This window comes from Monodelphis domestica, chromosome 2, assembly GCF_027887165.1.
Source record: "Monodelphis domestica isolate mMonDom1 chromosome 2, mMonDom1.pri, whole genome shotgun sequence".
Lineage (NCBI taxonomy): Eukaryota > Metazoa > Chordata > Mammalia > Didelphimorphia > Didelphidae > Monodelphis > Monodelphis domestica.
Window position 1 is genome coordinate 134,469,957 of NC_077228.1, and position 25,836 is coordinate 134,495,792.

General features: G+C 35.2%; 1 protein-coding gene across 1 annotated transcript in view; it reads left to right on the forward strand.

The window, feature by feature from the left end:
- FBXO28 (F-box protein 28) overlaps nucleotides 1-25,836 on the forward strand; it is an 82,293-nt gene that overhangs the window by 28,200 nt on the left and 28,257 nt on the right. Inside the window, exon 3 of the mRNA XM_001367823.4 lies at nucleotides 22,442-22,580. Within this exon, the coding sequence (XP_001367860.1) occupies nucleotides 22,442-22,580 (139 nt within the window). The remainder of the gene's footprint in view (nucleotides 1-22,441; nucleotides 22,581-25,836) is intronic.

Below are 25,836 nucleotides of genomic sequence, written 5' to 3' on the forward strand. Positions count from 1 at the left end.
ATTTGGATATCAGCATCATATTTGTTTCATTAAAGGAGTTTGGGAAGACTCCTTTACCAATTGTCCTAAATTATTTATTTAATATTGGAATTAGCTGATCTTTAAATGTTTGATAAAATTCACTTGTAAATCCATTTATTTCTGATGCTTTTTTTTCTTAGAAAGTTCTTTTATAGCCTATTCAGTTTCTTTTTCTAAAATAAGTATTTAAATATTCAACTTCATCCTCTATTAGTCTAGGCAATTTACATTTTTTTAAAGTATTCAACCATTTTACTTAAATTGTTAAATTTGTTGGCATGTAATTGGGCAAAATAACTCCTCATTGCTTTGATTTCCATCTTCATTAATGATAAATTCACCCTTTTCATTTTTGATACTAGTGATTTGGTTTTCTTCTTTAATCTTGTTAATCAATGATTTATCTATTTTGTTTTTTTGTTGTGTTTTTTTTATCAAACCAACTTATTAATTCAGTGGGTTTTTTACATTCAATTTTTTTGTTACTCGTTTTTAATTTTTAGGCTTTCAAATTTAGTATTTAATTAGGGTTTTTAATTTGTTCTTTTTAGTTTTTTTAATTATATACCCAATTTACTGATTTGTCCTTTTCCTATTTTATGATATGAGCATTTAGAGATATAAATTTTCCTCTTATTATTTCTTTTGCTGTATCCCATAAGTTTTGGTTATAAATGTTTTCTTATAAATCCTCTAAAAGGATTCACAAGTATGCTGCACTGCCCTTTCCATCTTCTGACATTTCATGTATATTAATTTATATTAATGGGGAATTTGGATTATTCATTTGTAATTGCTTGTTCTTACTTCATGATCAGCCCACTTCCTTTTCCAATCATGTATCTCTGATGACACCCTTTATTCAATATAAATTTTTTCCCATGCTTACATGATTTTTGTTGTCTCCCTCCCCTTTTCCCTCCCCTGCCCCACAGTTGACAATCAATTTCATTGAGTTATACATATATTATCATCCATCTTATTTCCATATTATTCATTTTTGAAATAGAGTAATCTTTTAAAACCAAAACCCCAAATCATGCACCCATATAAACAAGTGATAACTCATTTTTTTTCTTCTGGATTTCTACTCCCACAGTTCTTTCTCCAAATGTGGATAGCATTCTTTCTCATAAGTCCTTCATCATTGTCCTATGTAACAGTTAAAATTTAGGGGAGATGGGGAGACTGAGGCAGGTAGAAATTAGTTTCTCTCTGCAAGAAGTATTATATTTTTTAGAGGTTTATTAAAGGTTAAAGATTAAAGAATATACAAGTAAGAAACATGTGCCTAGGCCAGAGGCCTAGACAAAATAACCTCACATCACGCAAGAGACGCGCCTGCTCCAAAATGGAAGTCCAAGAGAGCCAAGAGCCCCTCAAAAGCCTTTGAATCAGCTTAAATATCTTCTCGATCTCAGCCCAGGTGAGATTACAAGGCATTCTGGGGAAGTGGAGCAAAGGCTCATGGGGATTGTAGTCCTGTATTCGAGTCAATTTTTTTTTACATTCCTCCGTTTGATCATTTTTGGAAAAATTAATTTTTCCCCAAAAGGATCATAAAAACATAATAAACTTAAAAGATTACAATAATGTGAGGATAAGAGAAAAAAGAATAAAACCAATAATTGCTGAATGCATTGACAAAAAGCCGTTAGGGGGCAGTCCCCTTTGGCATAAAAGTATACATACAAATAAATCAACCATACCCAAAGTTCAATTTGATCTTGTGCAGCTTGTGGTCTGGAGGCTTCTTCATGGTGGCTTCTCCAACAGTTCAATTTCTGGATTCAGAGACATAGCATCTTATTTACCTAAAATTCTTCTCAAAAAGGAATTTAAACTTTGCAATTTAAATAATAATATTTTTTTACATTCCCCCGTTAAGAGGGTGATTAAAAAACCGGGATCACTTAGGGATGCATGGCTGAGGTATATGATTCAATTGGCAAGGGATATTAAAAAGAGATCAGAAAAATAAAAAAGAAAAGAAAAATTTCTGGATGAAATATAGACTATCAAAGTCTTATGTGTAAAAATTCCAAGTAGAAGAAAAATAAATGTATAACAGGTCCTTGAATCAGGACCCAATCAAAATGATCTAAGCAATGAGGCATTTACCCAGTCAGTAGCCAGGACTACAGAAAGGTACCACACTATGAAAGGCAGAAAAGGGGACCAGAGTATATAAGCCAAGATTCCGGGAGCCAAGTTTGAGGTACTTGGTAGAATGTGGAACAAGGAAGACCTGCTTTTAACACATGTTAAACAGCCGCAACCTCGAACCCCAAACAGGTTCAAGTCCTCTTTGTCTAGGCTTAAAGTGACATCAATTTCACCAGGGTTGGATGGTCTCTTTGACCTTATGCTCTATTGGCACTATACAGTGGCTCTTTTGTGTATATCTTGTCCTAGAATCAGACAGAATCATTAAGCAAAGTCCCATAATTTATTTAAATAATTAGTGGCATCGTTTTTATAGTCACAAGCCTTTTAGGGCATGCATTAGCAAATGTATTTCAAACTTGTAGCACTGAAAAATAAAAAAGTTAAAGAAAATCTTAATGCTGGTGACATGTGCTTCAAATATAAAAAGGAGAGAAAAAAATAATTAAAAAACTGAAAAAGTATATTGCACGTGCAAGAAAATATAATAATAAAAGAGCTTTAAAAATTCAAAAATATAGCTTATAATCATTGACACTCTGTGTCAGCTAAGAAAATAAGGATTACAAGACTTTCTCACCAAAAATGAGATCCATTTCCTCTTAATATCTGGCCATGATCACTGTGAGTAGAAGGCAAATGAATTTAACAAGGTTAACAATTTTTTCATTTTTAAAAATACAGTAGTGCAACTATGTAGTTACCAAAATCCCCAAAATTCTCAATAGCCCAATTAATTACAATAGCAAACAAACACACTTAAATATTTCACATAAGTTGCTGTATGACATTTTTAAAACCTATGAATTGATGGACATTTGTCACATTTACAAACCTAGCAATCTTTCAACCTTGGTAATAAACATATTTTTTTTAAACAAAGTAAAACTCATCTAGGGTTAAGAACATAATCAAGAAATCTATATATCATTCTGGTGCAAGTAAAGTAGTGAGCTGAAGAGTATAAATAAAGGGGTGCTCCTTTTGGAGGCTTTTTAAGGGTACAAATGCCCTGAAATTAACTGCCCAACTTCCATTCACATGTGGGAAGGTTGGGGTTTATAAAATGTATTTCACTTCAGCTAATGGGCCTTACCTCGTGGTAGGGGCAGGCAAAAATAACCAGATTGTTAAAAAAAAAATTCCAAAAATCATATTTAAAAAACCCTTAAAATCAAATCATTTGAGGTATTTAGCACATTAAAATTCCAAAGGTTGTTAATACAATTATAACCAGTTCTGAAGTCCATCTATCCTCAGCAAAATAGAAAAAAGCTGTTTTTTTTTCATATATGGGCTTATTTACAATAATATTTGTTCAACACAGTTATAGGGGAAAAACAACAGAATTTCAAAACTCAGTACATCCAAAATAAATTCAATCAACCTTCAGTTCAAGCAGAATAATATTGAATCCAGTAATATATGAACTTAAAATCACAAAGTTAAACCTTAAACAAAAAAATGCAATAGAATACAGAGATTTTTATAAACCATTGGAGTCTGAAATGCCTTAGAATATAGCCTTTAGTCTCTTCAAAGTTCCTTGGGTTCTTATCCATTTAAATGTCTATTGTCCGAAGGCAGAGTAGTAAGAGCTAGGCAATGGGTTTCAAGGGACCCGTCCAGGGCCCCATAGCTGGGAAGTATCTGAGGCCAGATTTTAACCCAGAACCATGCTCTCAGTGCCCTGAGCCACCCATTTGCAAATTCAAAGTTGAATCTTTGGGCTGAATCTTTCTTCTGGCACGCAGGTGAAATCAATGAAATTACCAGAACAGTCAAAAGGTATCCTTTTAAACAGCCCATTGCTATTAAGTTTCTGTTTGAAAAATCTGTTTCTTCTCCTCTCCCTTTTCTCTCTCCCCTGATATGATCCCCCTGTGGCCAATACCCCCATCCACGTGGAGGTTTAGCCTAAAGGAAAATTACCCGTTCTCTTTTCCCTCTCTTCTCTCCCCTCCGCCCACGTGGCCAATACTATTACCAGCTGGTCACAATGAGTCCTCAGCAATCTGCTCCAAGGATCTGGGTGATGAGCTGGCTGGGTCAGAGGCCAGATGGGTGAGAGATAGACCGCCGGGGTGGTTCGGGCCGGGAGCTGGAGCACAGCTTGGGCACCAGGTGAGAGGCCAGGAGCAGAAGCAGGAGCCAGAGAGGGCCGCAGGCAGGAGCTGATCAAGATGGTTTTCTAAAGAGCATCTCGGAGAACCTTGGCTTTTAAAAAAAATTCTCTAGGCTAAAAAAATTTTGAGAAATTCTCATCCCTTCGTGGTTGCCATCTGTAACAGTTAAAATTTAGGGGAGATGGGGAGACTGAGGCACCTGGATCATTGCATTGGTTCTAGTAGCAGAGGCAATCACATTTGATCATCCCACAATGTTTCGGTTACTGTGTTCAATGTTCTCCTGGTTCTGCTTCATTCTATATTAGTTCATGGAGGTTCTTCCAGTTCTTAAAGACATCAAGCTGTTCATCATTCCTTATGGCATAGTAGTATTCCATCACCATCATATACCACAATTTGTTCAGCCATTTCCCAGTTGAGGAGTCTCATTTTCCAATTTTTTGACACATCAAAAAGTGCAGCTGTAAATATTTTTGTACAAATAGAACCTTCCCCATTTTTTTTTATCTCTTCAGGATAAAAACCCAGTGTTGGTATTGCTGGATCAAAGGACATACATTCTTTTAAAGCCCTTTGGGTATACTTTCAAATTGCCTTCTAGAATGGTTGGATCAATTCACAACTCCACCAGCAATGCAGTTTTGTGTCCCAATTTTGTCACATTCTCTCCAACGTTTATTATTTTCCTTTAGTGTCATATTGGCTACTCTGCTAGGTGTAAGATGATACCTCAGAATTGTTTTGATTTGCACAACTCTGATCTGGAGGAATTTAGAACTTTTTTTATATGATTATTGATAGTTTTGATTTCTTCATCTGAAAACTGTCTATTCATATCCCTTGACCATTCAACAAGTTTTTATTAAACACCTATAAGGTACAAAACTTTATATTGGGCATTAGAGAAAGTGATAAAAACACAACATTCTCTGCCCTTAAGAAGCCATGGTCTTTTTTTTTTTTAAACCCTTACCTTCTGTTTTGGAGCCAATACTTTGTATTGGCTCCTAGGCAGAAGAGTGGTAAGGGCTAGGCAATGGAGGTTAAGGGACTTGCCCAGGGTCACACAGCTAGGAAGTGTCTGAGGCCAGATTTGAACTTAGGACCTCCCATCTCTAGGCCTGATTCTCTATCCACTTAGCTACTCAGCTGCCCCCAAGAAGCCATGTTCTTAACAGCACACAAGTAAGTAAAATACAGAGTAAATTCAAAGATATGGGAAAATTTAGGAACTGAAGAAGTTCAGAAAGGATTGAATATAGAAAGTGCTCTTGAGCCAAGCCTTGAATGAATCCAGAGATTTCAAGAATAAGAAATGAGAAGGTAGAATATGACATTCACAGGAAAAACCCTTTGCAAAGGCACAAATATGTGTACAAGGAATATCAACTAGGTGTATTTGGCTGGAACACAGAATATATGGTGAAGAATAATGTGAAACATCTAAAAAGAATTTGGAAACAGATTGTGAAAGGCTTTAAACACCAAATTTGTATTTTATCCTAGAGAAAGTAAGGAACCAATAAAGCTTCTTGGTCAGAGGAGTGAAATGGTCAGGCCTTGCTTTAAAAATATCACTTCGGCAGCTTTGTGGTGGATAAAATAGGGTGGGGCTGGGAGTAAGTTGGAGACTGGTGTCAGAGATTTCCTTTAGATGTCCAGAGTAAAGATGCCCACTAATTGGTGATTGTTAGGCTGGAGTTTGCAAGCAGAATAAAAGCTGGGTATTTAGCTTTTAGGGTTTTCAATGCAGAAATGATCAATTAATTCTCTTAGTGATAAGATCACTGAGAGACTAGTTTATGGGAAAAGAAGAGAACAGAGTCCTAGGACATAGGTAGGATATATTTCTACATAGAGAATAAAACATAGATTATGAGTTTAATGATAAAAGAGTGATCTGATAGGTAAGAGGAAAACCAGGAAGGAAAGAAAAAAGAACAAGCATTTATATAGCATTATGTACCAGGCACTGCCCTTAAATATTATTTCATTTTTCCTTTGAAACAGCCCTAAGAAGTAGGTGCTGTTATCCTCATTTTACATTTGAGAAAACTGAGGCAAATAAATTAATTGACTTTTCCAAGATCACACAATTTTAATAAGTATTTGAGGCCAGATTTTTACTTAGGTTTTCCTGACTCCATGCTCAGTGTTCTCTCTACTATGCCACTGAGCTTCTAAAAGGGACATGCTATCAAAAATGAAGACCTAAAAAGGTCATTTCACATGCCTTTAAGTTGCTTTTTCATACCAGTGCCTGAGGAAGAAATAAGATATCAGTGAATTTTTTCAGTGATTCAATAATCTCATCCATATGATATTCCCAATACACTGTAGATTGGAAACTGCCCATTCCTTCACATTGTTCTTATCCATACTTAACCATTATCTACAAAGAAAAACCATCCAGAAAGCTGAAGTTCTTCTAACCATTAAAATTTCTTGGGTATCAGAGTATAATATTCAGGCTTACCATGAGCCATGATACAGTTTTCTTAATGATATCCTTCATATCACTTCTTGCATGAAAGTGATTCTTGATACTATGCTGCAGCCTACTTGTGTTCTCCTTTGCCCACAGGGTCACCTTCTTTGTTTCTACCTTGCTAAATACTAACTTGCTATTTAGGGGTAAGATTTTACCTCTTCTGTTATATTTGATTATTTTCTTTGACTATTTATAATTTTTAGGAAATTGTTTAAATAGATTTCTGTATCAAAAGAATACCTTGGTAGCATTGAAAACTCTATAGTTTCTCAACTATAAGCAGACTATAACTTTTCTGTTCTTATAAATAGTCTGCTTTTTTTCCTCCTGCTCAATTCTGGGCCCAGCTCATTGTTTGTTGTACTTGCAAAACATTAATGTAGTGATAGGTGAACTCTATGGCCTGCAATTCCAGCTGCATTTGCTAGTCTGAGCAATCAATAGGCATTCCTCATTCACGTTATGAATGGAGGGTTGTTAGACCAATCTCTTTTGAGTGGCTGTGGATCTCATGAAAATAACCCTGCAATATTCTGGAGCTTGGTGATATTTGAAGTTTCATGTACAAATAGAGGTATTTACCATCTATATAGAATGCCCTTTCAATTTGGGTTCTGCAAAGAACATCCTCATGTTTCCTTGCTTTATGCCTAGCTTGCTGTTAATAATGGTCACTGAACAGAGCTCTCTCCAAGATTGTATCTCTCAAGGAGATTGCTGTGAACTTAATATGTTTGTGGTAGACAGTTTGTTGAAGAAGACATTGGTTGCCTTTTTTAAAAATCGTTACTTTCTGTCTTAGAATTTATTCTTAATATCTGTTCCAAAACAGAAGAGTGGTAAGAGCTAGACAATTGGGATTAAATGACTTACCCAGGGTCACACAGCTAGGAAGTATCTAAGGCAAGATTTTAAACAAGGGCCTCCTATTTCTAGTACTGGCTTTCTTTCCACCGAGCCATTCTTAAGGTTCTTTTTGTTCTGCTGAATGAAGATATTTTTAAATACATGAACAATAAACACTATTATCCTTCAGTCATTGTGTCTTTAAAGTGGTCTTCTCTTGTAGAAAGTTATTGTCAGTAAGGAGAGTATACAGTATAATGGAAAAAACCCTGGGAATATGAACTGATTTCAAGTTTCATCTTTGCTTCTTACTACTTGGTAATCTTGAGTAAGTCATTTAAACTCTGTGGACCTTAATTTTATCATCTGTAAAATGAGGGGGCTCTACCAAATGTTCCCAAGTTCCATTCTAACTTCAAATCTATGATATTATTATATGTCCTGTCTCATATTTCAATTAAGGCTATCTCTGATATGTTCAAAGCTTATTCTCATAATGATTTTAGAGAGGGGAGAAAGTAGACCTGTGGATTGGTAGTTGCTGATGTTTTCTTCATCTTTTTTTTTTGTTTTATAATAATGCCATTCATGGTTGTTTTCCCATTCATTTAATACCTTCAATCCCTGAGTACTTTCAAAATTGTCATCTCCAGCACAAATTCCTTTTGTGTTTATTTTGTATGGTTGACTCACGCTTCTGACTTGATCTTAAGTGCCATATCTTCTTATTACTGTAGCACTTATTCATTCAGGCACCATGGTAATTGAGTACAAGTGCAATTCCAAGATCACTGATTATTAGAAGAGGTCACTGTAAAAATGGTGATATATGTTTTGTTTTAATGTATTTGTTTTCATCTTTTTGTTTTTTTCTATAAATGTACCCAGGGAGACTTGGCCTAGTTGATTATTTTTCACTCTGCTTTTTGCTATTTTTATGAGGTAGTATTGCTAATAATTTTCCATTCTTCTCCATAATGTTCTGAAAATTAACTTTAAACTAGTGTTACCCTGGCTATAACATTTCTTTTCCTGGCAAAGAAGCCAAATACTGGCTTGCTAAAGTTTTCTATAGAACTTTTGGGTCTCCTTGCTGGGGAGCTTGTTTTGCATCATTCAAAAATCTGTATGAAATATAGTAAACAGAGGCTTACTTTATCCTTGTGTCATTTTTCAGAGTCAGTATCTTAATTAAATACATCAGATTAGACATGTTAACATTATATGTAATGCCTTCTCGTTTTTGATCCTTTCTTTTAGTTTGGTATTGATTTTGGCCTTTGCTCTAATCAATTGAACTATCTAGCAATGATACTCGAAATAAATCCAATATCATTAACCAATAATTTCTTATCCATAAGATATAGCCCATTTCATTTTAAAAATTATGTTCTTTGATGCATTCCAGCATCTTCCAAGTTTCTCTATTGAGGAAAATATTTATCATAGACAAATAAAAGGATTCTGCATAAGATAACTGTTCTTCTTCTCATTTGTTCCAGTACCATGTTTTTCAACATGTTTTGTGCTGACTTTCCATATACTCATCTTGCATTAATGTGAAATTTCAAAATATCTATTGCTTTAGTTTAGAGAATCTTGTCAAATTCTTTGTAGAACTTCTCTTTTCTCTTTAGTAAATGTGAGTGCACAAGCTGCAGTATCTTTTGGCTTATTGTGAGAAGTGCTATTAATGTGGCTCAATTCCTTTAGAAGTCTGTCAAGCCGTTAATTGTTAGACAAAGATCTCACATGCCAACAGTTATATGTATATTTATAGTCACTCCACTCTAAGGTCTGAGGGCCATTTATTTCTGCATTTGTTTTCCCATAGGCTGCCATGCAAAGGGTTTCAGCACCTGCTGGTTAACATGCTAGTTGTAAACCTATCTGTTCTTATAACAAGGCTGGTCTTTAAAGAATAAGCATAGTCTGTTGCTAAAACCAAACCAAAAGCTTCTCTAACATGGTGTATAATCTATCAGAGCTTTTACCCCGATAGTATACTTTGCAAAAGAAACAGTTAATTTCCTTAGTTAAAAAGTACCTTGTCCAAAGTATCAACGGTAATTTTTTTCAAACATTTAATAAATAGATTGTTCATAAACATAAATGAACAGAGAAGACTACCTTAATACCTTTTACAAAGCAAATAATTCCAGTTCTTTTTTAATCTGGTAAAAACAAAAATAAGAAATTGGAAAGATTTTGCCTAATAAAGAGACAGTGTTGCTTTAAAAAAAAGGCTAATCAAATAATATAGTACATAAAAATTATAAATCACATCTAAGGGGAGATTTATACCAGGTGTGTAAGGCCATTTCAATATTGGGAAAAAACTCAGGTTCACAGATTTAGAACTGAAAAGTCCTTATTAGTCATGTGCTCCAGTTCACATGAAATTCCTCCAGTTCATTATTCCTTTGAGCACAATAGTATTCCATCACCAACATATTCCATGTGAACTAGATCGACCTCCAGGAATTGATGCAGAACATTATACCCAGAGATGGATACACTGTGGTACAATCGAATGTAATGGACTTCTTTACTAGTAGTAATGCAATGATCCAAAACAATTCAGAGAGACTTATGAGAAAGAATGCTATCCACATGCAGAGGAAGAGCTGTGGGAGTAGAAACACAGAAGAAAAACAACTGCTTGATTGCATGGGTCGATGAGAATATGATTGGGGATGTAGACTCTAAATGATCACCCCAGTGCAAATATCAATAATATGGAAATAGGTCTTTATCAGTGACACATGTAAAACCCAGTGGAATTGCCCGTCAGCTACCAGAAGGGGATGGGTGGAGGGGAGGGAAAGAACATGAATCTTGTAACCATGAAAAAATATTCTAAATTAACTAATTGAGTAAGTTTTTCCCAAAAAAATAATTAATTGATAAATGAAGAAGTTATGTGCTCCGACTTCTTCATTTTACAGATCAGGAAAATGCAAGGTCACACAGATAGGTAATGAGTGGCAGAGCTCTGGGATTTAAACCCAGGTCTTATTCCAAACTCAGTGCTCCTTCTACTATACCATGCTACATATCATTCTAAAAACAAGAAAACTCAGAAAAAATATTATGATGTCAACAGATATAAAGATAGGCTTAAAAAAACACAAATTTATTCATTGATAATTGTTTTAAAATAGAATTACTTTCCTTCAACTTAATAAAAAATATCTCCTTGAAACAAAGAGACAACATAATGATTGAATGATTATTCCTACTAAAAACAGACATAAAACAAGGATGTCTCTTTAAATAGAAGTTGCCACATCAATTTCACATAGTGTTGGAAATGCTAGTTAGTGATAATAACCTTAGAAAAAATGGAGAATTGAAATTGTTATAGATTGTCATAATGGATTACTTGGAAAATCCACTGTTCTCAAAAAAAAAGGAAAAAAGTTCCTCAAGATTCACAATGTAAAATTTAAAATCATTTGCTTTTTTGCATGCACCACAAAAGACTGATAAAAACATTTGTTTGTTTTAAAGAAAGTTAGTTTGTAACCTAGAACATTAAATATATTGTCATTTTATTTGGCTTTTATAAAGGAAACCTTAAAAAAATTTTTTTTTTGACAAAAAAAGTCTAAATAAGAAGCTTTTATTGTTCATAGTTGGACCAGAAAAATAGAAGAATGACAATGCAGCCTATATAAATATACAGATTGAATATGATACTAATAAAATTAAAGAGCTTCCTTATAGAATTTTAAAATTATAATGTTTGTGAAAAGCCAAGCTATTAATGGAATATTATTGTCCTATACAAAATCACAATGGGAAAAAATTCAGAGAAACCTAGGAAGATTTGTATGCACTAATAGAGAGCAAAATAGTAAAACTGAGAGAAAATACATACACTGACCACAATCATGTAAATGAAAAGATCACAGAAAGGATGTCAAACTCTGAGTAACAGAAAAACTAGTGAACAGATAATGAAAAATACTTCCTCCTTCATGACAGACATATGGGAGACTAGTAGAACAGAATTTTTACATTGACATCACAATTTCTCAATAAAGATATTTTTGCTAAACTTTTCCTTTTTTACAAGGTTAAGAAAGTGGTTGCTGTAAAGACAAAAAGACATCAATAGAATGCTGCCGCCCCCCCCTTTTTAAAAGAAAATCCTAGCAAGCAAGACTATAGAAAAGGTAATAAAAACTAATAAAAGTAATAGAAACTAACAAAGACTTGTACTTCCATACCTTAAAACACATTCCAGGATAAAGCTATAAATCAAAACTTTATGATGCTAGAGGGGAAATGGCTAACTAGTGGGAAAAAATACATATTTCAAAAGTAGAGTTAAATGATAGTATTTAATAAGTCTTCAGAAAAATAAAAATCTGGGGGAAAGAACTCCACTAATACAGTAGAGAAAAGGAGTTGCCAATATTGTAGAAAATAATTTTGACACATCCCTCATACTATACTGTATTTTCATGCAGTTCTTGTCCATTCTTTATACTAATAAATTTCATCTGGATCATGAACATAAGCATAAAAAATAATGAAAGAAAATGGTATATAGCATGTTTTAAACAAGTTAGATGGATTACATTTTTAAAAAGCTTTAAAATAAAAAAGAATATAATGAAATAAAAAGCAGATTCAGAAAATAATTTGTAGCAAATAAAATGTAAAAGCTTAAAAATCTAAATTTTTAAAGGAACTGAAAGTAATGAAGCACACCATCTAGCCCTCAGTAGATAAATGGTCAAAGTGTATAAACAACCACTTTAGAAAGGAAAAAACATGAACTATAAATAATGATCTGAAAAAAATGTTCAAATTTACTAATCTTCAAAAGAGCCAAATCTGGCCTCAGACATTCCCTAACTGTGTGACCCTGAGCAAGTCACTTAACCCCAGTTGGCTAACCCTTACCACTCTTCTGCCCTAGAGCTGATACCAAGTATTCTAAGAAGGTATGGGTTTTTCTTTTTAAAAAGGAAAGAAAGACAAAAAAAATACTTTTACTCATTTGCCAAGTCTTGCTTATTGATTTTGTTTCCATAGTATCTCATGCATCTATCTCATTTTCTCTCTTCAGCCACTATTCTGGTTCAAACCTTCATCATCTCTTGCCTGAACTACTACAATAGCTTTCCTAATTGTTGAGAAATTTTTGTTTACATTGAGCTAGGATTTACCTCTCCAAATTTACCCCCTTGCTCTTTTTGTTGTTACTATTTGGTTGTTTGTTTTTAAACCCTTCCTTCCTGTCTTAGTAGCAATTCAAAAACAGAAGGGCAGGGGCTAGGCAAATAGAATTAAGTGACTTGCCCAGAGTCACACAACTAGGAAGTGTCTGAGGCCAGATTTCAATCCAGGCCCTCATCTCCATGCCTGTCTCTAAATCCACTGAGCTACCTAGCTGCACCTCCCCAACCCCTCATTGCTTTTTCTTTTTTTCCTAGCTAAGGTGAACAAGTCCATTCCTTCTTCCTCATGACAAGTCAAATCACTAAACATTTATCAAGCACTTACTATGTGCCATGCACTGTGCTAAGCAAAAATGTAGATAGTCCTTGCCATCGAGGCACTTATACTCTAATAAGGGAAGACAACACATAATAGGAACCTGACAAGTTGGGAGAGGAGGGGTATTCTCATGGGAACATGGTGAAAAGTCTAGAGTGTCAGAAGCAGATCCAGGAGAGGAATGAAGCATGACTGACCTCAACTATTCTTCCAAATGGGATTCCAAAAAGAACTCACCTATGGGAAAAGAGAACTGCAAGGGTGGAGATTTTCAGGATGAGAAGACCACAGGGAATGAGGGAACTTTTCAAATGAGAAGGCAGCTAGGGCATGATGATAGAGTTCAGAGAGTCAGAAACAGAACTGAGAGAAGATAGTGATTCAAATACTTGAAGACAGCTTTCACCCATAAGAAAATTGATAAGGATATAGAGGGAGTAACTGATGAGATGTTATTGACAAATCTCTGCCTTCTCCTATCCACCCTCCACACAAAGTGTAGGCCTAACCATATTGCATCTCCCCCTTCTCCCCATAAATATATTCCAGTGGTTCCTTGTTACTTTTGTCAACAAAGCATCTTAACTTTTTTTTTTTTGCATTGGACCCCTTTGGCAATCAGGTGAAGCCTGTGGACTTCTTATCAGAGGGATGTTCTTAAATGAATAAAATAAAATACATAGGATTACAAAAGAAGCCAATTATATTGAAATGTAGTTAGCGATTTATACCAGGGATGCAGGGCTGGTTCAATATTAGGAAAACTATCCACATAATTGACCACATCAACAAGCAAACCAACAAGAACCACATGATTATCTCAATAGATGCAGAAAAAGCATTTGATAAAATACAACACCCATTCCTACTAAAAACACTAGAAAGCATAGGAATAGAAGGGTCGTTCCTAAAAATAATAAACAGTATATATCTAAAACCATCAACTAATATCATCTGCAATGGGGATAAACTAAATCCATTCCCATTAAGATCAGGAGTGAAACAAGGATGCCCATTATCACCTCTACTATTTGATATTGTACTAGAAACACTAGCAGTAGCAATTAGAGAAGAAAAAGAAATTGAAGGCATTAAAATAGGCAAGGAGGAGACCAAATTATCGCTCTTTGCAGATGACATGATGGTCTACTTAAAGAATCCTAGAGATTCAACCAAAAAGCTAATTGAAATAATCAACAACTTTAGCAAAGTTGCAGGATACAAAATAAACCCACATAAGTCATCAGCATTTCTATATAATTCCAACACAGCTCAGCAGCAAGAACTATGAAGGTCATATTTTCAAATGATTAAATCTTTGATCTAGGCTGCAGCCCTTACTCAATCCTATTAGGACTGAATAGGGTGGAGATTTATTCCAAGTATCTCCATTGTATCAATTCTAAAATCAATCCTGATTCAAAGAAATTCCTGTTCTATGCTTAAGCATAGGTCAAAGTCCTTTCCATTGTTCAGCAAAAGGTTTCTGTCCTAAAGTAATCTGAAGAAGGGAAGAGAAGGAACCTCCCATGCCAATGGGGTTCCCATTCCAATAGACTATCAGTAAGAAATTTTCCAAGTATGAAATATCCCAATGGTGAAATTTCCAACATTTATAAGTCTAAGGAATTTTGAGGTTTACAACTAGAAAGAGAAATCCCATTCAAAATTACCTTAGACAAAATAAAATACTTAGGAATCTATCTCCCAAGACAAACACAGGAACTATATGAACACAACTACAAAACACTTTACACACAACTAAAACTAGACTTGAACAATTGGAAGAACATTAACTGCTCATGGGTAGGACGAGCCAATATAGTAAAAATGACCATCCTACCCAAACTCATCTATCTATTTAGTGCCATACCCATGGAACTTCCAAAAATTTTTTTTACTGATTTAGAAAAAAACATAACAAAGTTCATTTGGAAGAACAAAAGATCAAGGATATCCAGGGAATTAATGAAAAAAAATACAAAGGAAGGGGGTCTTGTAGTCCCAGATCTCAGACTATATTATAAAGCAGCGGTCATCAAAACAATTTGGTACTGGCTAAGAGACAGAAAGGAGGATCAGTGGAATAGACTGGGGGCAAGCGACCTCAGCAAGACAGTCTATGACAAACCCAAAGATCCCAGCTTTTGGGACAAAAATCCACTATTTCATAAAAACTGCTGGGAAAATTGGAGGACAGTATGGGAAAGATTAGGCTTAGATCAACACCTCACACCCTACACCAAGATAAATTCAAAATGGATGAATGACTTGAACATAAAGAAGGAAACTATAAGAAAATTAGGCGAACACAGAATAGTATACATGTCAGACCTTTGGGAAGGGAAATACTTCAAAACCAAGCAAGAATTAGAAAGAATTACAAAATGCAAAATAAATAATCTGGATTACATCAAATTAAAAAGTTTTTGTACAAACAAAACCAATGTAACCAAAATCAGAAGGGTAGCAACAAATTGGGAAACAATCTTCATAAAAACCTCTGACAAAGGTTTAATTACTAAAATTTATAAAGAACTAAATCAATTGTACAAAAAATCAAGCCATTCTCCAATTGACAAATGGGCAAGGGACATGAACAGGCAATTCTCAGCCAAAGAAATCAAAACTATTAATAAGCACATGAAAAAGTGCGCTACATCTCTTATAATCAGAGAGATGCAAATCAAAACAACTCTGAGGTATCATCTCACCACCTAGCAGATTGGCTAACATGACAGCTATGCAAAGTAATGAATGCTGGAGGGGATGTGGCAAAGTGGGGACATTGATTCATTGCTGGTGGAGTTGTGAATTGATCCAACCATTCTGGCGGGCAATTTGGAACTATGTCCAAAGGGCGATAAAAAACTGTCTGCCCTTTGATCCAGCCATAGCACTGCTGGGCTTGTACCCCAAAGAGATAATGGACAAAAAGACTTGTACAAAAATATTCATAGCTGCGCTCTTTGTGGTGGCCAAAAATTGGAAAATGAGCGGATGCCCTTCAATTGGGGAATGGCTGAACAAATTGTGGTATATGTTGGTGATGGAATACTATTGTGCTAAAAGGAATAATAAAGTGGAGGAATTCCATGTGAACTGGAACAACCTCCAGGAAGTGATGCAGAGCGAAAGGAGCAGAACCAGGAAAACATTATACACAGAGACTGATACATTGTGGTACAATCGAAGGTGATGGACTTCTCCATTAGTATCAATGCAATTTCCCTGAACAATCTGCAGGGATCTAAAAAAAAAAATAATACTACCCACAAGCAGAGGATAAACTGTGGGAGTAAAAACACCGATGAAAAGCAACTGCTTGACTACAGGGTTGGAGGAGATAAGACTGAGGAGAGACTCTAAACGAACACTATAATGCAAACTCCAACAACAGGGAAATGGGTTCGAGTCAAGAACACATGTGATAACTAGTGGAATCATGCGTCGGCTATGGGAGAGGGAAAGGCGGGGGGGGGGGAGGGGGGGGAGGAAAAGAAAACGATCTTTGTTTCCAGTGAATAATGTATGAAAACAACCAAATAAAATAATATTTTAAAAAAAAATCAATCATGATTCAAAGAAATTCCTGTTCTATGCTTAAGCATAGGTCAAAGTCCTTTCCATTGTTCAGCAAAAGGTTTCTGTCCTAAAGTAATCTGAAGAAGGGAAGAGAAGGAACCTCCCATGCCAATGGGGTTCCTATTCCAATAGACTATCAGTAAGAAATTTTCCAAGTATGAAATATCCCAATGGTGAAATTTCCAACATTTATAAGTCTAAGGAATTTTGAGGTTTACAACTAGAAAGAGAAATCCCATTCAAAATTACCTTAGACAAAATAAAATACTTAGGAATCTATCTCCCAAGACAAACACAGGAACTATATGAACACAACTACAAAACACTTTACACACAACTAAAACTAGACTTGAACAATTGGAAGAACATTAACTGCTCATGGGTAGGACGAGCCAATATAGTAAAAATGACCATCCTACCCAAACTCATCTATTTAGCGCCATACCCATGGAACTTCCAAAAAATTATTTTACTGATTTAGAAAAAAACATAACAAAGTTCATTTGGAAGAACAAAAGATCAAGGATATCCAGGGAAATAATGAAAAAAAAATACAAAGGAAAGGGACCTTGCAGTCCCAGATCTCAGACTATATTATAAAGCAGCGGTCACCAAAACAATCTGGTACTGGCTAAGAGACAGAAAGGAGGATCAGTGGAATAGACTGGGGGCAAGCGACCTCAGCAAGACAGTCTATGACAAACCCAAAGATCCCAGCTTTTGGGACAAAAATCCGCTATTTCATAAAAACTGCTGGGAAAATTGGAGGACAGTGTGGGAAAGATTAGGTTTAGATCAACACCTCACACCCTACACCAAGATAAATTCAAAATGGGTGAATGACTTGAACATAAAGAAGGAAACTATAAGAAAATTAGGCGAACACAGAATAGCATACATGTCAGACCTTTGGGAAGGGAAAGACTTCAAAACCAAGCAAGACTTAGAAAGAGTTACAAAATGCAAAATAAATAATCTGGAATACATCAAATTAAAAAGTTTTTGTACAAACAAAACCAATGTAACCAAAATCAGAAGGGTAGCAACAAATTGGGAAACAATCTTCATAAAAACCTCTGACAAAGGTTTAATTACTCAAATTTACAAAGAACTAAATCAATTGTACAAAAAATCAAGCCATTTTCCAATTGATAAATGGGCAAGGGACATGAACAGGCAGTTCTCAGCCAAAGAAATCAAAACTATTAATAAGCACATGAAAAAGTGCTCTACATCTCTTATAATCAGAGAGATGCAAATCAAAACAACTCTGAGGTATCACCTCACACCTAGCAGATTGGCTAACATGACAGCTATGCAAAGTAATGAATGCTGGAGGGGATGTGGCAAAGTAGGGACACTAATTCATTGCTGGTGGAGTTGTGAATTGATCCAACCATTTTGGAGGGCAATTTGGAACTATGCCCAAAGGGTGATAAAAGACTGTCTGCCCTTTGATCCAGCCATAGCACTGCTGGGTTTGTACCCCAAAGAGCTAATAAGGAAAAAGACTTGTACAAGAATATTCATAGCAGCGTTCTTTGTGGTGGCAAAAAAATGGAAAATGAGGGGATGCCTTTCCATTGGGGAATGGCTGAACAAATTGTGGTATATGTTGGTGATGGAATACTATTGTGCTAAAAGGAATAATAAAGTAGAGGAATTCCATGGAAACTGGAACAACCTCCAGGAAGTGATGCAGAGCGAAAGGAGCAGAACCAGGAAAACATTGTACACAGAGACTGATACATTGTGGTACAATCGAAGGTAATGGACTTCTCCATTAGTGGCAGTGTAATGTCCCTGAACAATCTGCAGGGATCTAAAAAATACTATCCACAAACAGAGGATAAACTGTGGGAGTAAAAACACCGATGAAAAGCAACTGCTTGACTACAGGGGTTGAGGGGATATGACTGAGGAGAGACTCTAAATGAACACTCTAATGCAAATACCAGCACATGTGATAACCAGTGGAATCATGCGTTGGCTATGGGAGAGGGAAAGTGGTGGGAGGGGGGGGCCGAGAGGAAAAGAAAATGATCTTTGTTTCCAGTGAATAATGTTTGGAAATGACCAAATAAAATAATGTTTAAAATTTAAAAAAAAAATTTTTTTAAAGAAATATAGTTAGCTGAATATTTAAAAACCAAATCTGCAAACCCCAAATTAAGAACCCTGGCTCCTAAATCAAATACAGATTTCTCTTTGGCACCTAAAATCATTTACAATTAGGATCCATCCTTAATGTGCATTATTCCTCATCATGAAATCTGTAATATAGAGAAATCTTATCTCATGGTTTCTCCTGCAAATCATCTGCTATTTCTGCACCTTGTATAGACTGCCCTGTGCCTTGAATGTATTCCTTCTTCATCTCTGCTTCTTAGAGTCATTGTTTTCCTTCAAAGCTCAGCTTAAGCACTATCTTCTTCTATGTGAGGCCTTTCCTGTTTACCTCAATTGCTAGTGCTTTACCTCCCCAAAAATGTGTATTTTGTATTTAACGTATGTTCTTATATGTACACATTACTTCTTTTTTTTCCATTTGAATTAGTTTATTTAGTCAGTTTAGAACATTATTCCTTGGTTACAATAACCACATTGTTTCCCTCCCTCCCTTCCACCTACCCTTCCCACAGCCAACTCGCAATTTCATTGGGTATTACTTGTGTCCTTGATCAGAACCTATTTCCATGTTGTTGTTTGCACTAGGATGTACATATTACTTTATTTTTTCTTTTAAACATTATTTTATTTGGTCATTTCCAAACATTATTCCTTGGAAACAAAGATCATTTTCTTTTCCTCCCCCGCCTCCCACCACCCCTCCCATAGCCGACGCTCGGTTCCACTAGGTATCACATGTGTCCTTGATTCAAACCCATTTCTATGTTGTTGGTATTTGCATTAGGGTGTTCATTTAGAGTCTCTCCTCAATCATGTCTCCTCAACCCCTGTAGTCAAGCAGTTGTTTTTCCTCGGTGTTTTTACTCCCACAATTTGTCCTCTGCTCGTGGAAAGTGTTTTTTCTCCTAGATCCCTGCAGAGTGATCAAGGACATTGCATTAACACTAATGGAGAAGTCCATTACATTCGATTGTACCACAGTGTGTCAGTCTCTGTGTACAGTGTTTTCCTGGTTCTGCTCCTTTTGCTCTGCATCACTTCCTGGAGGTTGTTCCAGTCTCCATGGAATTCCTCCACTTTACTATTCCTTTTAGCACAATAGTATTCCATCACCAACATATATCACAATTTATTCAGCCATTCCCCAATTGATGGGCATCCGCTCATTTTCCAATTTTTGGCCACCACAAAGAGTGCAGCTATGAATATTCTTGTACAAGTTTTTTTCCTTATTATCTCTTTGGGGGACAAACCCAGCAATGCCATGGATGGATCAAAGGATAGACAGTTTTTTATCACCCTTTGGGCGTAGTTCTAAATTGCCCTCCAGAATGGTTGGATCAATTCACAACTCCACCAGCAATGCATTAATGTCCCTACTTTGCCACATCCCCTCCAGCATTCATTACTTCCCTTTGCTGTCATGTTAGCCAATCTACTAGGTGTGAGGTGATACCTCAGAGTTGTTTTGATTTGCATCTCTCTGATTATAAGAGATGTAGAACACTTTTTCACGTGATCATTAAATACATATTACTTCTGATAGAATATAAACTTCTTGACATCAAAGATCTTTATTTTTGTCTTAGCATCTTCAAGGTCTAACATAGTACTGGTATTTAATAAGTGTTATTAATTGAACAATAACATTATTAAGGAATTAGGCATATGCTCAAAGAGAAGTTTCTAATGATTAGGGAATTTTAAAAATGATATATCAATGTAATACTCTTATCATAATGATATTAAGATAAATATGAGGAATAAAAATCCATATGAAATAATACAGAACAAAGAAATTGGAACTAGTAGACTAGAATATATATGAGCTCCATCTATATAGAAGGAAAAGCATAAATATACAAATAAAGATTAATAGACAGTGACTCAGAGAACCTCAGAATTGGAACAGGTTTCAGAGGCCATCTAGTTCAACCTGTACAACATCCCCAAGGAATTGGTATATGCTTGGAAGACCTCTACTGATAGGGAATCTATTGCCTTCTTGTACCATATGTTGTAGAGAAAGTGCCAGCCTGCATTAATAGGAATTTCCTCACTTGGGAATTCCCTATGCCAATTAATCACAAGACCCTATCTTTATCTTTATCTCTAGACTAGATGACAGCTAAGGTCCCTATGACGTTGATCACACTTTATGGCCAACTTGAAATCAGTCTCTCTGAATTTAACTAGATTGATGAATTCTGACCCAAGACATATTCAAAGCCAGAGTTTAGGCATAGATTTCAAGAACTCAGGACTACTTTCTTTTAGTATGAGACATTAAAGGAGGACTTTAGTGGAATAGAGGCAATACAATTCTTTTTAAATTGTGAGGTTTTTTTCTCTATCAATCAATCAGTAAGCATTTAGTTAAGTACCTACTTAACTAAAGTGCCAGTCATGCTAGATGCTGAGGATACAAAAACAAAAGTGAAAATAGTTCTTTCCATCAAGGAATTTTACAATCTAGCCAGAGAAACAATGCATACATAGATAAGTATGTACAAAAAAGATGCAAGATGATTGGAGCCTGGTTAGTAGGGAAGCATTAGCAGATTCAGGGATCTAGAAAAGGCCTTCCAGAGAAGATAGTACTAAAAATGAGCTCTGAGGGAAACCAGAGATTTTGAGAGGTAGGTGTGAGAAGGGTAGGGAGAAAAGCCTTTTCAAAAACCTGTAAGTAGGGAGGGAAGATCCATTTGTGAAAAAATGTAGACTAGTTTAACTAGCCCACAGAATGTGTAGAGAGGGGTAATGTGCAGTAAGACCAAAAAGGTAGATTGGACTCATGTTGTGAAGAGATTTAGATGACAGAGTTTATATTTGATCTGGAAGTAATAAAGACACACTGGAATTTATTGAGTAAGAGAGTAATAGGGTCAGATTTTAGGAAAATGAGTTTGGCAGCTATGTGAAGAATGGATTGGGGAAAGGAAAAGTTTGAGCCAGAGAGACCAATTAGGAGGCAATTGAAAGAGTCCAGACAAAGGAACTGGGAGCCTGAACTGAGGTGGTGGCTATTTGAGTGTAGGGAAGGGAACGGAAGAGACAGATAGAAATAAGATTTGCATACTGAGTGTATGTGGATGAGAGTGGGGAGTAAAGATATCAGTGGTAGTCATTTAGCAGTGAGTGCTAGCACATATTAGGCTATGTAGATGTAGTAAAACTTTCTTTTTTCTTTTTGTGAGGATCTGTGATTCAACAAATGTAGGCACAGTGAGGAGAAAACTCCTTCTCCTGAAGTAGATCAGCAATTGTTCTGTAGCATATAGTCTTGGAAAGGCTTGGGTCAATGAGATACCTAGTGGTTTGTCAATCAGGACTTGAATTCGGGTCATTCTGATTCTGAGGCCATCTCTAACTGCTAAGTCCCTCTGCCTCTGCATATTAACCATTTATTTATAGTAACATTAACCATCTCCTCATCATAATTTAAACCATTATCCTTTAAATAATATAAAGTGGAGAAGTAAGGTTATTTTATTAAGGCACTTAGGCTGCTTGAAATTTTAGTCTGTAGTGCTATTGATGGTTGCCTTTTCTATTATAGGAGAGAGTCAGAAAGGAGAAATCATTCATTAGCTCGTCATGCGGACATCCTTGCTGCTGTAGAAACAAGGCTCTCACTGTTGAATATGACTTTCATGAAGTATGTGGATTCCAATCTCTGTTGCTTCATTCCCGGAAAGGTAAAATAATGATTTACCCTAGAACTGGGAAACTTAAGTATTACCAAATGGTAGACCCTGTTTTTGTAAAAATTATTTTGGCAAAATGCAAGATTTTGCTGTTTTCATCAGAAATTTCCTCTTATCACTCAACAAGTTTCTATTAATTGGTTTGTTTGTTTGGTGTGCGTGTGTGTGTGTGTGTGTGTGTGTGTGTGTGTGTGTGTGTGTGTATATATATTTTTTTTTTTAAGACACTATCCAAGTAGGTAATCTTTCAACTAACCAAAGGGCTTAGTGGTGTCCCTAAATTTCATAATGTTCCTATCAGCAGAACTTGTGTTTTGTTTTTCATATTATACTATAAGGAAAAGTATTTCAGAAAGATACACTATAAATTTCCAAACCTGAAATTAGCAGGCAGGATCTCAGGAGGATAAATGCTTAATAGGCACATTCAAAACTAAATCCAACTGATATTTAACATAGAAATAGATATGCCTTGTCCCATTCGTTAATATATTTCTAAAATATATTGTCAGTGATGTATATATGCCATAATTGTCCCACTTAGATCAAATAAGATAATTTTTGTAAATCACTTAGCAATGTCTGCACATGGTAGAAGCATATAAATGTTAGTCGTTATTGTTATTATTGTTACTTTGTGACTTCAAGTCCATATGATCTGAAGTCAGGTAGACTTTACAAAAAAGAAGAGGATACAAAGTTGAAGCTTTTTGTTGTTGTTGCTTATTGGAATTTTTGCAATAAGCCTTAATGAAGAAAATGGTTGAACTAGTAGTTGATGAAAGTTTAGGAATTATATAAATGTTAATTGACTCTGCTACCCTTTTATGGTCTATGAATAAAAGACAATAAAAGTTGTCAAATTCTGCTCAGAAGTTTACTTTCTGTGTGACCCTATGTGATTTGACCAATGTCACACATATAGTAAGTAGCAAGGCAGCATCTTTGATTTCAAATTCAGTATTCATGAAATTTTATTATGAAACTTGACAATAAAAATCTTTGACCTCAGGTGTTTATTTACAAAGTCCAGGTAACGAAGTGAACTCTAGTAACTGATTGAGGTAAATTTGACTTTTCAGCATAGTCCTAAAAACTGATGGGATGGGATTGGATGATAGGTGGGATGATTAGAATACAGTTTTAGCAGGCTATAATCTTATTCAAAAGAAATAGAATAAATAAAATTAAATGGACAAACATTTAAATGAGAAAAACTTGAAGTGGGGTAAAAGAAGTGGGGTAAAAGAAGGAGAAAAAGTATGATGGCAGGCATTTTGATAAGCATTGATGGAGAAAGGAGGAAAGAAAAAAAAACACCAGAAAAAATGTGTAATTAAAGCAGCAGTCAGATCAGTGAAAGAAAACTAGAAAGATTAACTCAACTGGATAAGAGATATCCACTGTCTGGAAATTAAAGAATCAGATTTATTTTTTTCAAGTCCCAAGGAGAATAGTTAGAGAGATATCAATACAACAAATACATTTTTCAGAGGAGATATTGAAGAAAATGTGTAAGAATAGAAAATAGCATTAAAAAAAAACATAAAAACCTTAGGGACAGCAACAAAGCAGAATAATTGCAAAAAGGAAAACTCATGATTGTAATTCTACTAGTAGAGCAAGCTGATATCACTGAACTTTAAAAAAAATTTAGAAAAATAAAGTCAGTGAAGTATAAGGATCGAATTTCAGAATTATCACTACATCCTGAACATAGCAAAAAAAAAAAAGGAAATAAATCTGGTGACTAACTTGTATTTCAAGCAATACATTTATATCTTAAATAAATATATTTCAAGGAATGATTCAAGAAAACTTTTTGGAGCTATCAAAGATATACAACACTACAAATAGAAAGAATTCACAGTAGTCCTCGAAAGAGAAATTTCAAATTGAACTCATGCAGACATATCATTGTCAGATGCTCCATAAACATTGTAAATTCGACATCAACAACAACAACAAAAAAAACTAATCTTCCCATCTCTCTCCACCCTATACTCCCCCCACTTCCCTCTTATTGTCTAGGACACCACCATTCTCCTAGTCAGCCAGGCTTACTATCTTAGTGTTTTCCTCAACTCCTTACTTTCATCCCTCATATCCAAGATCTTCCTTCAAACCCTCTTTTTTATGTCACCTTCTCTGATACTGCCTCTGTTTGGCTCTTGAAGTCTTTATAACCTGGCCTCTTCCTACCGTTCTAATAGTCTCACACTAATTCCCACCATGCACTTTACAATCTAGTAATATGGGCCTCCTTGCTCTTCCTACCACAAAACACTCTTTATCTCCCAGCTCTCAGCATTTCCCAGGCAGTTTTACATGCATGAAATGCTCTCCCTCCTCCTCTTCACCTCATGGCTTTCCTGGGTTCCTTTAAGTTTCCACTAAAATCCAGCTTCCTACAACAACCTTTTCCTGGTGCCTCCTAATACTAATGCCTTACTCTCTAATTTATCCAGTATATATGTTGTATGTACATAGTTCTTTGCATGTTGTCTGTCTCCCCATTCAAATATGAATTCCTTGAGAGCAACAACTATTTTTACCTTTTTTTTGTATTCCCAGAATTAAATATAGTACCTAAGACAGAGTAAGCACTTAATATTTATTGACTTCAACAAATAAAAATCCCTAAGAGTTGCTAGGGGAAAAAGAGTCAAATTAATTATAAACCATCAATCAGTTTTCCCCAATTTACCATGGGGATCTAAAGTAAAGTGAAAACATAGTCCCAAAAAAAGAAAAAGCTAGAGAAATTAGAATGATATAATTTAATAAAACAATGTTCAGTTACAGACACAGTTGTGAAATTAAATTGTTACTTTATGCTATATATAGCAAAAAATAGAAGAAAAGTGAAATCTAATATTTTTAACATTAAATGTAAATAGACTAAGTTTCATTGTTAATACAAAAGGATTGAGTTATTTCATTTCAAATGCTAATTATATAATAGTTAAATAAAAAATGACTATGGACAGATAGGTGGCTCAGTGGATAGAGAGTCAAGCCTGGAAATCAGGAGGACCTGAGTTCAGATTTAGCTTTAGACCAACTTCTTAGCTATATAACCCTGGGCAAGTCACTTAACCCCAATTGCCTAACCGTCTTCTGCCTTGCAACTGATACTTAGAATTGATTCTAAAACAGAAGGTAAGGATTACTTTTAATGACTGTAGCATTGATGATATTTAGTTAAGTTGAATTCAAACCAAACTGTGTTGAGAAATATGAGTAA